Source organism: Amblyomma maculatum, chromosome 2 (assembly GCF_055883805.1).
Source record: "Amblyomma maculatum isolate TAMU_Amacu chromosome 2, ASM5588380v1, whole genome shotgun sequence".
In the NCBI taxonomy this organism is placed as follows: domain Eukaryota; kingdom Metazoa; phylum Arthropoda; class Arachnida; order Ixodida; family Ixodidae; genus Amblyomma; species Amblyomma maculatum.
The window spans coordinates 227,894,506-227,913,300 of NC_139345.1; the positions used below are offsets into that span (position 1 = coordinate 227,894,506).

Here is an 18,795-nt window from a genome sequence, read left to right on the forward strand (position 1 = left end):
GGTCGAGGGATCGGAGACTGAGAGGCCATGAAACGAGGTGGAACATAAAATGTAGGGCCGTTCTGGTAAGACGATGTAGGAAGCGGACCGCGCGTTCCAGCGGTTACTTGAGCGTAAGTGAGTGGGGCTTGCATAGGAGCGATGGGAACACTAGAAGGCAGCGCTTCGGCGACTTTCTCCTCGATAACTTGGCGGATAGCCGGCGATATGGATAGCGCGTTGGCCGGCGCTAATTGCGAAGTGCAGACGGTCGGCTGAACTAGATGGAGGAGGGACAGCTGGCGTGCAACTTCTTCGCGGATGAAGTCTTGGATATTCTGCATAAATTGAGACTGTTCCGCCGACAAAATAGCCAGTGCCAAGCCAGCAGTGCCGGCAGGTGCGGCAGCCCGCCGCGTAGAAGCGCGTTGCTTTCGTAGCTCGTCAAACCTCTGGCACAGGGTTATAATGTCGGATACGGAAGTAGGGTCCCTGGCCGACATCATATAGTACGCATCATCAGTGAGACCTTTTAGAACATGTGTGACTCGTTCGGGCTCGGGCATGGATGGATTGACCCGCTTGCAGAGGTCAACCACGTCCTCAATGTAGCTGGTAAACGTTTCTTCGGGAAGTTGAAGCCGTGCATTGAGGCGTTGTTCGGCGCGGAGTTTGCGTACCGCAGGACGGCCGAAGACATCCGCGAAGCTCTTCTTGAAGACAGACCATGTCGAAAGATCGGCTTCGTGGTTTCGAAACCACAGATTTGCCACGTCCGTGAGGTAGAAGAGGACATTGCTCAGTTTTATGGAATCGTCCCAGCGGTTGTAAGTGCTGACGCGCTCGAAAGAGGCCAGCCAGTCGTCAACGTCGTGGTCGTCGGTACCACTGAAGAAAGGTGGGTCACAGGGGCGTTGTGCCCCGGGACAGAAGATGGTGGCAGGAGTGGCAGGGATGGGCGCCGATGGTTGGCTGGGAGCGTCCTGCATGGTTGTGACCGAAGGCGGTAGCGTGCGGTTCCGAAGTTCCAGGGTGAAATTTTCGAGGAGGACTGGGGCGACGACCGAGACACCTCCACCAAGTGTAAGGTGTTTATTGGAGCACCAAGACCGCATGCAACGTCCGCAAACCAAAGCGACGCGGGTAGCGTTCGAACCAACAGCTTGCCAACAGTGCAGTGCCAACAAGGCTCCGGCTCCACTTCGTCTACCTCTTCGGGTTGGCGCACGAGCTGATGGCGATCGGGATTACTACAATTTATTTATTTATTTATCATCATACCCACAGTGCGATTGTCTGGCATTACATTGGGGGGGAGGGGGTTGAAAAAGAACAAGTGTACAAATTCCACTGCGCATGCAGGTGGCTACAAAAAAAGATAACATTTATATAGAAAGAACACGGAATTATTATACACAAAAAATGGAAGAAAATGAATCGTTTCATAATATGGACACTACTTCGTCGGACAGCTTGTTCCATTTTGAAATCGTTTCGGGAAAAAAAGACGTTTTGAAAAGGTCAGTCCAGCATCTGTATTCTTTAACTTGAAGTGAATCATCTCTCCGTAAAGGCACATAATCAGAGTTGACTAAATATTTATTCCTGTTCTTGAATGAAATCTATTATGAAATAATTTTAAACGCAGAACTTTCCTACGTTTTTGATGTGAGTCCCAACCCAAAGCTTTTTTCGCGCTAGTTTCTGAACTCTTTCTAGCTTCTGAATGTCAGTCAAGGATTTCGGGTCCCAGACTGCGCAAGCATACTATGCTTCTATGCCTAACGTTTGTATTATACAGCACTTCTTTTGTCTTTGAAGAGAAAAGTTTAGCGTTATGTCTCAGGAAGCTCAATATACGGCTGGCTTTGGCAGTAACAAAATCCACGTGACGATGCCAAGACATTGCACTGGTTAAATGAACACCAAGATATTTAAATTCGAACACTGAAATCAATCTACTATTATTGATATTATAAGTGAAATTATGTGAAACCTTCTTTTTAGTGAAACACATACATTCGAACCCGGATATATCGAACTCGAAGGGGATCGCGAAATAGTTCGATATATCGATAATGCAATATACAGAAATCGGCTTGTGACGACACTTACGATGCGAAAAAATGATACCGTATTTGTCGCGTAATCAACCCACTCCTATAATGAACCCACCCTCCACTTTTGCACCCGAGAATTTGAAAAAAAAAAAAAAAGCGTAAAGGTCAGCTCACTCACATGCAAGCAATTGAGCGATCTCAGCGACGAGCGGCAGCCACAGAGCGAAAAATTTCCAACTTGTTGGAACTGCGTCTCTCTCGCCGCTCCAGACACCACGGCAGCTTAAAACAAGGTTTCTGTGTCGCCGCGGCAGAAATCGCAAGCGTTTTCGCTTGCATGTCGATGGCGTGCGCCACTCTGTTTTGGTTGTCTCATTCACAGCTTATTTCTTGGCAGCGTGCCAAGATGCTGCACAGCGATGTCACGGCGTATTTATCTTTTGATAGCTCCTGCGGTGGTGGGGAGCGAACTTGGCAGAGTGCCCGTGATGGCTTGAGTGCACAAGCCTGGTTCGATTTATCACGCCACGCTTGGGGCGGGTGTGGTGGTGGTGGTAGTAGTGGTTTATTTTTAAATAATCAAAAAGAAGAAATATAGTATTGCCGGCCGTGGCAACTGCTATCTAAAAAACTGAAGCACTTGAGCGGCGGCCGGCGGGAAAGAAAAGGGGATAAAGAGAGGATAGCGAGGGGAAGTATAGAGGGAGCGATAGGAAGAAAGGACAGGGGGAGCTTTGTACATTATTTACAAAGCACAGACGGTCAACGAGTTCACGTCGCGCGCGCGCAGGTGTCCGAGCACTGTCCACAAATGCCTGTGCGCGAGCGGCCAAACGGGCGTAGTCCACTGCCACAAAATCATTAGCACGCATGATAGCTAAATGCTGTTTGAAGCGGAAAATGCTAAAAGCCAGCATCATGATCGCAGCTGACCGCGCGCTTTCTTTGATTCATACATGCAAGGATAAACGACTCCCCTCCCCCCCCAAAAAAAAAAAACTGCCGCTTCTTAATGTTCGCAGCCGCCATATCTTTACACTACACCACGCGTACTGCACAACGATAAGAATAGACAACTCTCGCAAAAAAAAAGAGAGAGAGAGAGAGAGATCTGCTTCTTAATGTCCGCAGGCGCCATAGCCACGTCAGCCGCCGTGCACAGAGGGTTCGAACACACGCTAGAGAAAGCGTCAGACGTTCTGTCTGAAAACAGGCTGAGCTGGCTTGGCGCATGCGTAGCGCGTGCTACTGCGAACGAAGGCCGGGAGAGAGGAAGGAGAGCGATAGCTCGGCAAAAGAATGGGCACACCCTCGCGCTTCGCTCTGTAGCATTTTTCCCCTCTCGTTCCCACCTGGTTCTCTCTGGTTCATTCACGCACATGACTTGCAAACGTCACATGCTGGCGTTCGGGAAATGATAAACGCAGATACGCGCGCCTTTGGGGAATGGGCGCGGCGCTGCCGTAGACCAGCCGTCGCCGAACTGTCCCCTCTGATTCCTTCCGCGCGTGGCTTGAAAACGTCACGCGGCAAATGGCCGAGGGTGATGCGATTGTCTTTGGGGGAAGGCACTTACCAGTGCGTGGTGCGTAGTTCGATATATTGAACGACCGGTGAAATTGAGTTCGATATATGACGAGGCTTTCCTACACTTTTACATGGGATTTTCAAGGGGATATTCCGTGAGTTCGATTTAACCAAAACTCAATATATCCGGGTTCGATATATCCGCATTTGACTGTATGTACAGATTTTTGTAAATTAACATGCATTCCCCAATTCTCACACCACTGGGTGAAATTGGGTGAGTTGCATCGCAGTTACTTCGATCGTATACAATACACAGTCGTCCGCAAAAAGACGCATGCATGAAGAAATACCTGAAAAGATGTCATTCATGTAAATAATGAACAGTAATGGGCCCAAGACTGATCGCTGAGGCACCCTTGATGTTACAGCCACCTCATGCGACTGTTTCCCGTTGACAACAACACATTGACGCCTAAAGCTCAAATATTCCTTTATCCACCTAATAATGTTCTCATTTATGTTGTAGCAGGATAATTTTTGTATTAATAAGGAATGTCATACAACGTCAAAGGCCTTCCTGAAATCTAGAAATATAGAGTCGACAGAATATCCCTTGCACTTGACAGGTTATGTACGAATGTCGGAAAGTTGGATGACTCACGAGTAACCACTGCAAAAGCCATGCTGATGGTTATTTAATAATGAGTGTATACTTCCATAATATCAGTATAAAAAACGTGCTCTAAAGCTTTACATACTACACTGGTCAAAGACACCAGTCGATAATTTGAAACAGCATTCCTAGGTCCCAATTTATATATTGGTTCAACATTAGCAAGCCTCCATTCATCAGGCAAGGAGTAATGATTTTGTGAAAAGAATTTGCCGGTACCTTGACAAAGCAAGAGCACAAGAAGAGAGCAGCACCGTGGGTAAGCCATCCGGTGGCACTGTTGTCCTCCAAGAGTGACACAATTCCTTGCTGATCAAATTCGATGGTCGCCATAGGTTCAGTACTGCTCAAGTTCAGGGCAACTGTTGACCACAGCAGAAAACACCGAGCTGAAAAATATGTTAAAGCACTTGGCTTTCTCCAGATTATCATGAACAATAATTCGGTTATGATCGACTGGTGGGATAGACAATTCATCCTCTCTGTTTATTTTAATGTACTGCCAAAATTCTTTAGAGCAATTTTGGATACGCATGTCGAAAGACTGAAAGTAGCAAATTTAGCCTCTTTGACCGAATCATTCATATCTTCTGTAATCTTCTTGAACTGATCCACGTTTTCTTGTGATAGATTCCTTTTGAAACGTGAAACGTGCTGCCTCTTTTCAATGACTCTGCGCACTGCTTTTGTAAACCAGGGCTTCCTTTTGCTGCGACACTTCGTCATCACCCATGACGGCACATATTGTTCACACTGATCAAAAAGTTTATCTTTCAGTGTACACCACAGTTCATCAACGCTGAGTGAATTCATATAAAGGGGACGCTAAGGACTTGAAAAATTACAGACCAATTAGCTTACTGTTTGTTGCGTATAAGGTATTTACCAAAGTAATCGCTAATAGAATCAGGGCACCTTTAGACTGCAACCAAGCAAGAGATCAAGCAGGTTTTCGGAAAGGATAGATACTCTACTATCGATCATATCCATACCATCAACCAGGTGATAGAAAAATGTTCGGAATATAACCAGCCCTTTTACATAGCATTCATTGATTACAAAAAAGTATTTGACTCAGTTGAAACCTCGGCAGTTATACAGGCATTGCGAAATCAGGGGGTAGACGAGCCGTACGTGAAAGTGCTGGAAGATATATATAGTGGCTGCACAGCAATCATAGTTCTGCATAAAGAAAGTAACAAAATTCCCATAAAGAAAGGTGTTAGGCAAGGAGACTCAATCTCGCCAGTACTATTCACAGCTTGCTTAGAGGAAATATTCAGAGACTTGGAATGGGAGCAGTTAGGGATAAAGGTAGATGGAGAATACCTCAGTAATCTGCTATTTGCTATGACATTGCCTTGCTAAGCAACTCTGGGGATGAACTGCAAATAATGATTGATGACCTAGACAGGAAAAGTAGAAAGGTAGGCTTGAAAATCAATATGCATAAGACTAAGGTGATGTTCAACAGCAGGAACAGCAGTTTACGTTAAGTAGCGAAACACTGGAAGTGGTAGATTAATATGCATACTTAGGACAGGGAGTAACTGCAGATCCAGACCATGAAAGGGAAATAACCAGGAGAATAAGATTGGGATGGAGTGTTTTTTGCAAGTACTCGCAGATTATGACTAGCAGCTTACCAGTCAAGAGGAAAGTATGTAATAGTTGCGTCTTACCTGTACTCACCTATGAGGCTCAAACGAGGAGGCTAACGAAGAGGGTTCTAGTCAAGCTGAGGACAATGCAGAGAGCTATGGAACCAAAAATGACACATTCTAGTGGAAATAAGGAAAAAAAAATATGTGCATGGGCAGGGTATGTAGTGCGGAGAGAGGATAACTGATGCTAGGGTATGTTGTGCCCTACATGCACAATTTGTCCCATCGCCTCAAAAAGGCTGCGGGAAAGTGCGGCATTCGTGTCATCTTAACAGCCCCACAAAAGCTGTCTAGGATGTGCCGCATGGTCAACAATGCGTACCAAAAAACATGCGCAACGAAACACGCCACGCACTTTGTTTGGTGCGTGCACCATATACCCACTGACCTGTTTTAAGTGTTTTATTGGGCAAACAGGCCAGTGCCTGAATGAAAGGCTGTGAAAACACCGTACTACAGTTGCAGCTCTGATGGCCGGTGGCCGTTGGGCCACACATTGCCGCAAATGCAGAATGAAAACAACAGGCAGTAAAGAAGAAAAATGTGTTCCACTTTTTAGCCACACGAAAGTGCTGAGGCGGCTTCATAGGCAGGGTGATAGGGAGATATTTGAGGCATTTTGTATTGATAAGGCAGAGGATAAGTGCGTGAGCACACCCTCAATAGCCCTCACGAAAAAAGAGATAATCTATTTGTCAAAACACCTGCGCGTCAATTTGTTTTAAATGTTTAGTCTTTGTTATGTCAACATGCTTCTTGATAAAGGAAAAGGGAGGGGGAACAGTCTCCTGAGCATGCGCCTAATGCGAGTGTATAAATTTTGTTACGTGTGCATTAAACGTCAGTTGAAGTCTAACGTCGGTACCTTTGTCGCTGTCCTCTGTGTTTTTCCACGCTAGTTGCAATGTCGCAGTCATTAACGAATACACACCAACAAGCCCAACTGTCTTAAATGACCACATTTATAGCGTCGTCTGCACTTCTGTGAAGCGAAAGGTTGCTTCACTGCATCCCTTAACAATTGTCTTCATGATGCGGCGTCCCGTCGTGCTGTTGAGCCGATTGCGCGGGAGGTAAAAAGTAAGAAAATAAAAGGTAATTCTCGGTGACATCACGGAGCATTGATCCACTTGACCAATCGCTGTTCTTGAATTTCACTCTCTGGGAGAAAGCGTCACGGGAGTGAGAGAGGGAAAGAGAGGCGATAGCGTTTCCTCAGCTTTCGTGGATCTTTGTATGCACTTCTCTTGCTGACGCCATTATGCCCTCCTGCCTTGTTCCGCTTCTCACCTTTGATATCTCGTGATACCTGACTTCGCCTGGCCAATTTTTAGGCGAGGGACCTACTAAGTTATCCCATTTTTCGGACCCGATCCTTCGATTTCTCGGCAATGTCGAGTCTCGCGAGCCCAAGCACCTCAAAGGGAAAGAGAAAAGTGTTGTCATTGAAGATGAAGTGCGCCGAAACGTGAAGGAGAGTGGTATCGCACGAAAGTATGAAACTGCCACACACAAATGGCAGCAAGATCAACATTGTTCTTGATGACAACGATGGCAGCGGGGACCGAAAGAGGATCCGGTGCACCATGTGCGCCGACGTAGAAGCTGCACTTTACAGGTGGTTCTTGGATGCCCGATCAAAGAACATCCCGCTTAGTAGACCCATCTTGCTAGTGAAAGCTAAGGATTTTGGTTTCGCTTTGGGTCATGATGACTTCCAGCCGGGAAATGGAGCAGCAGCGCGGACATGGTGCCTGCTGAGGATGAAGCTGCCATAGTTGACATCGCTGCAACACCTGGTGGTTTTGCTACGACAGCCTGCGTAGAGAAGCTATGGGAGCCTGCTAAAGAGTTGGACCTTGTGCCTCCAGGTCTGTCCCACATGGACTTCATTTCGGCCGATGACTAACTTGTTGGCACGCAGGACTTCACAACTGACAAAGTTGCCGGAAAAGTCATGGAAGGGACGGATAGTTCCTCCAAGAGTGACTGTGACGACGCTGGTTGCGCCCCTCAGCAGCGACCATCGCTATAGCTGACACATTCGGGCTGCAAACTTTTGGTAAAGGCTGTAGCCTTTATCAAAAGTTTGCAGCCCGGGGGGTCTACTTCTGAGTGATACTATGTGGCAGGTTTCCATACTTGCTTAAGGCAAGATTTTTCGTCCTACCATCTCCAATGGCTAGGGCTTCCACGATTATTGCAGAAGTCATATTATACGGCTTAAAAGCAAACCCTCTGGGCTGCAAACTTTCGATAAAGGAGTTCAGAAGCAGAACTTCAATTGGACGAGATGGAGGCCACGATCCTGAAGACCGCACTTGCAAAACGTGTTCAGGGAACACTGGACCACTTCGTCCAGCAACAATGAAACAATTTGCTCACATTTGTCGTTTTTTAATAGTCCAGGTACAACGAAATAGCGGATATAGCGAAGCAATTTCCAATTCCCGCCGACTTCGTTATAACTGGGCTAGACTGTACATACTTTTGGATAGGTTTTTTAAAGGGATACCTGACAGTTCGATATTAGCATTTAGGGGTGTGAATATCAAATATTCATGGTAAATGCAAAGCGAGTATGAATAATAAAAATTTGGTGCAAATTGAATAACTGTAGGTGTTTTTAAGGGATTTTGAATATCAGTACAAATATTTAAAAAGCTTTAAAAAGAAACAAGGCTGTGGCAAGTAAAATGTTTTGCCCATTATCAGCATAATTTACTATGTCTGTAAAGTCTCTCAGGCATCGGAATCGTGCGGTACAATAGAATCTCGATGATTATGGTTGATCCGAATTTCGCAATGATGCGAATTTCAGAAGTGTCCTCACGGTCTACATTGTACAGAATACGTTAAATTCGAGATTACACGAACAGTTCCTCAAGTCCACACGGATTATACAAACGGGGGACCAACCACCCATGCAAGCGAGCACAGCTGCGAGGAGGGCATCTCTTCACCTCTTTCCCACCACTCACGTCATCAGCCGAACTGGCTGCTGGGCTGCCAACAACAGCGAGGCCAGCTGCAACACGATCGGCAAAGTGCTGCGAGAGAAAGACGTTGGCATCGAAAAGTTTCAGCATCGCTTCAAAAAAGGCATAGGCTTGTTTACAAAAGGCAACAAAATGGACGAGACGGCTGTTGGCAACTGTACTGACTCGCTACTGGTGCTGACCTTGCGGTACACGCCACGCGACATTTTCAATGCCGGTGGATCCAAACAAATGACACTCACCATTACTATTGGCAAGGCAACCAAGATCGACGTTAGCCCAGGCTCGGCTGATTTTTGACATCGAGCCCAGGAAAGCGCGAACCAGCATTATTGACTTCTTCAGCCAAAAAGTAATTAAGCAAAATAAACTTTGTGTTTCATTTTCATGTTAAATATTGCTGTTTTGGATGACACAAATTCAGGATAGTTAAGCAGGCAAGTTGGTGATACATCATCCAAAAAAACAGCGCGAACAAACAGGGACGACAGGAAGAAACAACAGGAACAAGCACTTTTAGGGTACATAACAGAGCCCGTAGTACTAGAAATGAAATTCAACAGGATAGTTAAGCGGGCGAGTTGGTGATACATCATCGAAAAAAACAGCACGAACAAACGGGGACGCTTGTTCCTGTTGCTTCTTCCTGTCCCCGTTTGTTTACGCTGTTTTTTTTGGACAAATTCGGGATCATACGAATATTTTTCGGGGTCCCGTGGAATTTCTATCATCAAGATTTATTGTAGTAATAGTAATAAACCTTTATGTGTATTCGAAATTTCGAATGCAAGTCCAGTTTTCATTATTCGATTCGTATTCAAAAACTGATATTGGACATTTTCAAAATTTTGAAAATTATGAATACACTGAAAATTTTCGAATTCATCTCTACACACCGCGTGGGCTGTGCAGTGAAGCATCTCAAAATGCCGTTTTGTGAATAGGGACAGAAGGAATTCTCACTTCGGTTTTATCTCTCCACCATTTGGTTTTTGTCGGTTTTCAGAACCATTCAATAATTTGAGCTTTCAGTTAATTGGGACATCTTTTCTGGTTCCTTGAAGGCTGATAACGCTGGCATTCAAAAATTTCAATATTTGCGCACCCCTACTTTAGTGGTTGCACTCAGTGAAAAAAGCCTGCTAGTATTGAATTGACCTGCTGTCATGGCAAGGCACTTTCAAGGCAGCCCTAGTGATTAGTAAACTTCTTCCTGCAAAAGTTTCATCCACTTATTAAAGAGTATAACAGGTGAACCTCAGCGATGTGCAGGCTACAGCCGTGCGCAGCTACCTTGTGCAAGTAGTAACAATGGTAGCACAGTTGGTTGGTCATATTTGGTGACATACTAGTTACACAAGGGGACGATGATATAGCTGTTTAATCCTAACCAGAAAAGCGATCAAGATATGATAACAGTGCTGATGCGGAGCGTGGTTACACGCATGAAGGACAAGCATTCTACACCTTTCCGATAAGAATTAAACACATGTGTTGTGTTTCATCCATCTCCTTATGTAGCTATAGTAGTGAACAAGTCTCCAAATAGCAACTAGCAAGCATTGGCAGTTTGCAAACCTTGTGCCACCGCTTGCTGTGATAGCGATCATGGCAGATACAGACGGCGCTTAGTGTTCAAGGGCGCAATCACAGCGTCCGTATCATACCTAGACATTCTGCACACAGTGCACTCCAAAGGGAGAGCCTCACCAATTGGCATTGTATCCTTTCACCTTGACTTGAAGTTGTTCAGTGCACATGATGCCCATTTCAGGGATGACAACTTCAAGGTGGCCTGTGACTGGACCAGGGCCAAGTTCAGCCCAGACTCCAGCTACGTGGCAGTGGGCTCCCACGATGGCACACTTTTCATCTGGAATACGCACTCGGCCAAGCTGGAAAAAAAACTCAAGGAGATGAGGTGAGATTGACATTTTATTGGTTACTAATCCACATTTCAATAAGAATCTGGTGGCTGCTGACAAAGGGAGGCCGTGCATTTATTTGCTCATATGTGTGGCTTGCTACTGTTTCGTAGCTGTGCAATCAATGCCGAGTTCAACTGATTGTTACTCAGTATTTGGTCAAGTATTTATCTCAAGCGAATAATTTTGAACCTCCTCCAGGATGGCACCACAGCACGCATTCCAGCAGCAGGTTGTATGTTTCTCTGGCCTACATGGCACCAGTTAGAGGACTCCTTTGCCTTCTGCAGGACAAGTCAGAGCTGACTGCCTCTTCTTCACGTGATAATGGCTGCCCATTTTTGATGCCGGGTGGCACTGGATACACTTGGCGCCTAGTGTGTGGAATGACCGTGTAACAGCAGAAATTGTGCAATGTGGCAGTCGCAATTAAAAACAGCATTCGGAGGTTCTACAACTATTTAAGCTCCGGGTTGGCTAATGCCAAATAGTAGAGCAACTTCAATGATTTTGGCAAAGCTTCAATGCACTCTCTCCTTTTATGTGCCTTATATTGGGAAATTGCATATTGTACACTATAAGTTGACCCTCGCAAAATCTCCTCGGCCAAAAGAAGTTTCACCCTTAATATAGGTCGACACTAACTCACACTGCAGTCATAGCTTTCCAGTAAATTATTCAGGAGACCAAGTCATTCAGAGAGGCATTTATTCGTACATGACTCACCTCTTGCAATTGGTCATTGCTTGCAAGGATGCAGTCACCGTCATCCTGTGAGCCACTGCTGCTGCTTCTTTGCTTTCTTCAATCTTTCATGAACTTCTCCAATATGTCCACCTATGAGGGGATACCCAAAAGAAACCGAACCTATTTCCTTTTGAACCTATTTATTCACATTTTATGCCCAAACCTTTAATGCACTTGTCTAACCTTTTATTCCACTTTTCAAAAAATTGTTTAAATTCATCTTTTGTGATGCTTGACAGCTCCTGCATTTTTTTTTCTTTGCCTCCGCAACATCAGCAAAACGCTTTCCTTTCATGCATTTTTTTCATTCTGGGAAACAAAAAAAGTAACACGGGGCAAGGTCCGGTGAATATAGGGGGTGAGGAACAGGGTTCATACCATTTTTGGTCAAATATTGATGATCGCACGAATTTTTTTAACATTTTCATGTCTTCAAGCCGTGGAAGGACGACCAGAGCAAGTTTGGTCATCAATTGACATTTCACCAATTTGAAAACGGGAGAACAACTTAAACACTTGTGTTTTCCCAATAACATCATCCTTGTACGCCGTTTTAACGTTTCAAGAGTTTCTGTTCCCAATAAACCCCTCTTCAGTTCCAATTTTTCCGAGCAGAAAGCACAATTTCACCGCTGCACGCTGTTCACGAAAATCAGCCATTGCAAAAACAACGCTCACAGAAAACAGTTGTCATTATAAACTCTGCCGAAGCTGGTACAGTCGAACCCGGTTATATCGAACCCGGATATATCGAATTTTGGTTATATCGAACTCACGAAATATCCCCTTGAAAATCCCATGTAAAAGTATAGGAAAGCCGCGTCATATATCGAACTTAATTTAACCGGTCGTTCGATATATTGAACTCCGCACCACGCACTAAAAAGTGTGCCTTCCCCAAAGACGATCGTACCTTCCTTGGCCGTTTGCCGCGTGACGTTTTCAAGCCATGCGCGGAAGGAATGAGAAGGAACAGTTCGGCGACGGCTGGTCTGGGCAGCGCCGCGCCCATTCCCCAAAGGCGCGCGCATCTGCAGTTATTGTTTCCCGCGCGCCAACACATGACCTTTGCAAGCCATGTGCGTGGGTGTGCCCATTCTTTTGCTGAGCTATATCTCTCTCCTTCAGCATTCAGCACGCGCTACACATGCGCCAAGCCAGCTCAGCCCGTTTCCAGACAGACGTCCGACGCTTTCTCCAGCGTGTTGCAAACCCTCTGCGCGCGCGGCGGCTGACGTGGCTATGGCGCCTGCGAACGTTAAGAAGGGGCAACTGTCTCGTTTTTCTTTTTTTTTTTTTTGTCATCCTTTTTTATCGCTGTGCTGTTCGGACGTTAAGCGGCGGCAGGTGTTTTTTTTTTTTTTTTTTTTTTTTTGCCGAAGTTGTTTATCCTGCATGTATGAATCGACGAAAGCACGCGGTCACCTACTGCGATCATGACGCCCGCCCCAAGCGCAGCGTGGCTTGTGCAATCAAGCCATCATGGGCAGTCTGCCAAGTTTGCTCCCCGCCACCGCAGGAGCTATCAAAAGATAAACGCGCCCGGATGTTATCGCTGCGCAACATCTTGGCACGCTGCCAAGAAATGAGCTGTGGATGAGGCCACTGAAACGGAGTGACGTGCGTCATCGACATGCAAGCGAAAACGCTCGCGATTTGTGCTGCGGCGATGCAGAAACCTTGTTTTGAGCTACCGCGGTGGCTCGAGCTGCGAGAGGGATGCAATTCCAACAACTTTGAAATGTTTCGCTCTTTCGCTCCCGCTCGTCGATGAGATCGCTTGCATGTGAGCGAGCTGGCCTTTACGCAATTTTTTTTTTTTTTTTTTTTTAATTTTCGGGTGCAAAAGTGGAGGGTAGGTTCATTATGAGAGTGGGTTGATTACGCGACAAATACGGTATCGTTTTTTCGCATCGTAAGTGCTTTCACAAGCCAATTTCTGTATATCGAATTATCGATATATCGAACTATTTCGCGATCCCCTTCGAGTTCGACATATCCGGGTTCTACTGTACGTCCGACCTTCAGCGATGCCATTCGGCTAACTGACTCTGGAATGTTCACTCTATGCGCTCCTAGCGGCAAAACACGGTACTATGAAAGTGCTGCCCACCAAAAAATTAGTTCGGTCTCTTTTGGGTGCCCCCTCGTATTGCAACATTGTTTTCTGATTCTGTATAGAGGATCACTTATCTCTTGAAAACTGCTCTGTATTGGTGCTGAGGCTGCAGCGGCATGGTTACGTCTCGAACACACAAGTCAACTACCCAACTTCAATGAATTGAATGGTTACTAAGCATTAAAAAAGTGCCAAGATGCTTTTGAGAGCATGTGGCTTGTCATAGGATATTGAATTGGATTGAATTGGATCTAAGGCACGATGTTGCCAGTTTTAGGTGAAATACCCACGATTCGTCAGCAGAGCATTTCAGTTTTATGAAAACAAGAATTTGGAGCATATTTCTATATAAATTCCTGTCATTCAAGGGCCTGCCTAAATGGGAGGGGGGCATCACCAAGTATAAGAAATCTAGAAATGCTGATAGATATTGAATGATCCATCACCCTCCCGCAAGAATTTTTGATCTAGCATGAACGGAACCAGTGTAAGCGGCGATTGAAAATGACTCCTGAGTTTTCCGTCTCAACTTGTACGTCGAAGCGCGCTGCAATGAAAGCAAAAAGAATAAAGATTACAGGCCGGCACTGTGCTCTTTCCACAAACACGTCACCGAGCAGTTGGTTTGTTTAGTTCCAATTGGAACGCTTGCTTCATCTGTTCACCTTCTGTGGCTTCTCTCAGACATGAGCCCAAACTGAAACAGCGGACGTGCAAAACACGGCGAATGGCTCTGGAGCCATCATCATCATCATCAGCCTGACTACCCACTGCATGGCGAAGGCCTTTTCCATAATCCTCCAATTAACCCATCCTGTGCTAGCTGAGTGAACTCTTAACCTCATCCGCCCACCTACCTTTCAGCCGCCCCCTGCTACGCTTTCCTTCCCTTGGAATCCAGTTTTTTACCCTAAGCGACCATCGGTTATCCTTTCTTCGCACTACATGTCCTGCCCATGCCCATTTCTTCTTAATTTCCACTAGAGCGTCGGTAACTCGAGTTATTTCTCTGACCCACTCTGCACGCTTCCTATTTCTTAATGTTACCCCTACTATTTTTCATTTTATAGCCCTCTGGGTTGTCCTCAACTTAAGTAGAACTCTCTTGGTTAGCCTCCACATTTCAGCCCCATAGGTGAGTACAGGCAAGATGCAACTGTTGTATACTTTCCTCTTGAGCGATACCGGTAAGCTGCTAGTCATAATCTGCGAGTGCTTGCCAAACGCGCTCCATCCCAATCGTACTCTTCTTGTTATTTCCTTTTCGTGATCCGGATCTGCGGCTACTACCGGTTCTATGTATACTTATTCAACTGCCACTTCCAGTGCTTCACAACCTATTATGAACTGCTGTTCCTTCCCGAGGCGGTTCAACATTACCTTAGTCTTCTGCATATTGATTTTCAAGCCTACCTTTCTACTTTTTCTGTCTAGGTCATCAATCATTATTTGCAGTTCATCCCCCGAGTTGCTTAGCAAGGCAATGTCATAAGCAAATCGCAGATTACTGAGGTATTCTCCATCTACTCTTATCCCTAACTGCTCCCATTCCAAGTCTCTGAATACTTTCTCTAAGCAAGCTGTGAATAGTACTGGGGGAGATTGTGTCTCGTTGCTTAACACCTTTCTTTATGGAAATTTTGTTATTTTGTTTATACAGAATTATGGTTGCTGTGCAACCACAATATCTTCCAGTACTTTCATGTACGGCTCGTCTACACCCTGATTTTGCCATGCCTGTATGACTGCCGAGGTTTCAACTGAGTCAAATGCTTTTTCGTAATCAATTAATGCTAATTTAACAAAACTTGATGTTGGGCTAGATGGTAGCGCGTGTCCTGTGTCTTCTTCTCTTGTGTGTGTCTTCCCGTGCGCTTTATCTTCAGTCAAATTAATGCTAATCAGAGTATTTTTCTATCACCTGGTTGATGGTATGGATATGATGGATAGCAGAGTACCCTTTCCGAAAACCTAATTGATTTTTTTCTTGGTTGCAGTCTGAGGCTGTCCTGATTCTGTTAGCGATTACCTTAGTAAATACCTTATACGTACCAGACAGTAAGCTGATTGGAATTTTTCAAGTCCTTAGCATACCCTTATGAATTAAGATAATGTTTACATCCTTCCATGGTTCTGGTACCGTCGATGGCACCAGTTTTCCTAGCACGATATCCCCTCCGCCCTTTAACAAATCTACAGTTACCTGATCCTGTCCAGCTGCTTTTCTCTTTTTCATAGTTTCTAATGCTTTCTTGACCTCGTCCTTCGTCACTGGCAGAACGTCTGACTGCTTTTTATTACCGCCAATCTCATTATTGTCCTGACTACTTTAGCTACTGTAGAGACCAGTATAGAACTCCTCGGTTACTTTGACTATCTCGTCCATAGTCATGATGGCGTAGCCTGCCTTATTCTTTAGTGCATACATCTGATTTTTGCCTATGCCCAATTTCTTCTTCATCGCTTTAAGGCTTCCCCCGTTCCTTACAGCATGCTCAATTTTCTCCATTTTAAACTTCTTTGTATCGGCCACTTAGCACTGATTGATTAGCTTTGATATCTCTACCAATTCTGTCTGGTCAAATCTTTCGTCTCCTGAGACTGGTATCTTCTCTTACTATCCTACCGCCTGCTTCTACAGCCGCTCAGTTTGATATCTCTGAAATTATTGTTCATTGCTTCTAGGCTAATGGCGTCTTCCTCGCTTAGAGCTGAATATCTATTCTGTAGCGAGATCCTGAACTCTTCTGCCCTCCTCCTCACCGCTAAATCATTAATGGATTTCTTTCTTGCTAATCTGTTTTGTTCCCTCTTCAGATTTAGTCTAATTTCAGGCCTTATGATTGTATGGTCACTGCATCGCACTTTCCCGATTACCTCTACATCCTGCATAATGGCGGGGTTAGGACACAGTATGAAGTCAGTTTCATTTTTTGTCTCCCTAATAGGACTTTTCCGTGTCCACATCCGGTTCTTCCATTTACTGAAGAAAGTATTCATGATTCTTAAGTTTTGTGCTCTGGAAACTCGACTAGTAACACCCCCCTGCTATTCCTAGAACCAGTGCCATAGTCACCCACTGCCTGGTCTCCTGCCTACTTTTTCCCTACTTTGGCATTGAAGTCTCCCATTACAGTAAAGCTTGTTAATTTGAACTTCATGGGACAGGGCGAAAGATGCAAATTATCTGGCGTTTGAATTATTGAATGGCCTCGAAAATACTGACAAGACCAACTTACATTACGGTAAATGTACTGTATTTAGTCTCATGACGAATCCACTCGCATAATGAATCCATACAGCCCCGATTTGTGCCTCAGAATTTTAAAAAAAAAACTGCTGCTAATGACTGGCACGTTAGCGCACCAGTCGTTAGCGCGTCCTCCGTTTCGCGTCGTCATGGTCCACAACACATTTCTTGGCATTGCGCCAAGATGCTGCGCAGATAATGGCGTATTTACCTTTTGACATTAGCCCCAGCAAGGGGAGGGGTGAGGGGGCGAAGCAAACTTGGCAGAGTGCCAGCGCTTGCCCGGTTGTGCAAGCCTCGTTTCAGTATGTTCGCCTTATCATGCCATGGGCGATTGGGCCACTCAATCATTGGTAGTAAGATGTGTTGTCGGCCTAGTTGGTGCAGTACTTCAGACATCTTATAGTAGCGCGAAAAAACACACACAAGACAGGGTACAGGACGAGCGCTAACTGCCAACTGTTTATTGGAAGGAAAGAGGAACGTATATTTAATCCCTCGGCCACTCAGGTGTTCGTAGCCCCAATCGCACTCACCCCACCCGGTATCAAAATTCATCAATGACAAGCCTAGGCATGTGTGAATAAACAAAACAAGGAAGCGATAAATAAACGATACAGATCTTAACAACAGTCAAACGTAGCAAAGCAGTGTGAAGACTTGAAGCAAAAGCAGACAAAACTAAACAACGTAAAAATTAGAGCTCACAACAAAGTAATAACCAAAGGTAACTAGCAAAGAGGCAATAGCAGTCAATCCCTCGTAGCAAAAGCAGTGTCCATAGCAAAGCAAAAGCAGTCTAACAAAAAGCCGTAAAAAACCCGAACAAAACACCAAGGTAACAAAAGCACTTTAACAAAAAAACCAACAAGGTAAGACCAAGGTAAAAAACCAAACCCCAAGGGTAACTAACAAAAAAAAATTGTAGCAATAGCAGTCAATATCTCGTAGCAAAGGCAGTGTCATGTATACGAAGCAAAAGCAGTCAAAATCTAAAAATTAAACAAGGTAAAAAATCTATATATAAAAATATAAAAAAAAACGCCACAAATATATAGATTTTTTACCTTGTTTAATTTTTAGATTTTGACTGCTTTTGCTTCGTATACATGACACTGCCTTTGCTACGAGATATTGACTGCTATTGCTACAATTTTTTTTTGTTAGTTACCCTTGGGGTTTGGTTTTTTACCTTGGTCTTACCTTGTTGGTTTTTTTGTTAAAGTGCTTTTGTTACCTTGGTGTTTTGTTCGGGTTTTTTACGGCTTTTTGTTAGACTGCTTTTGCTTTGCTATGGACACTGCTTTTGCTACGAGGGATTGACTGCTATTGCCTCTTTGCTAGTTACCTTTGGTTATTACTTTGTTGTGAGCTCTAATTTTTACGTTGTTTAGTTTTGTCTGCTTTTGCTTCAAGTCTTCACACTGCTTTGCTACGTTTGACTGTTGTTAAGATCTGTATCGTTTATTTATCGCTTCCTTGTTTTGTTTATTCACACATGCCTAGGCTTGTCATTGATGAATTTTGATACCGGGGGGGGTGAGTGCGATTGGGGCTATGAACACCTGAGTGGCCGAGGGTTTAAATATACGTTCCTCTTTCCTTCCAATAAACAGTTGGCAGTTAGCGCTCGTCCTGTACCCTGTCTTGTGTGTGTTTTTTCGCGCTACTATAAGATGTCTGAAATCGTTGGTAGGCACAATAACAGCAATCGCCTTTTGAAGTGAACGATCCTAAAAGCCGGCGTCATGATCACGACTGACCGTGTGCTTCCGTTGATGACTGATGGGTGGAAGGATGGATGGCTGTCACAAAAAAAAAATAAAAAATGTTTACCACGTGCTGTCTA

The 18,795-nt window shown here is 44.8% G+C and overlaps 1 protein-coding gene across 6 annotated transcripts in view; it reads left to right on the forward strand.

Moving 5' to 3' along the window:
- Positions 1–18,795, forward strand: part of LOC146201459 (autophagy-related protein 16-1-like) — a 224,025-nt gene that overhangs the window by 162,367 nt on the left and 42,863 nt on the right. For all 6 annotated transcript variants that reach the window (XM_084595861.1, XM_084595864.1, XM_084595863.1 and 3 more), the window contains one exon: positions 10,680–10,826. In XM_084595861.1, the coding sequence (XP_084451987.1) occupies positions 10,680–10,826 (147 nt within the window). The remainder of the gene's footprint in view (positions 1–10,679; positions 10,827–18,795) is intronic.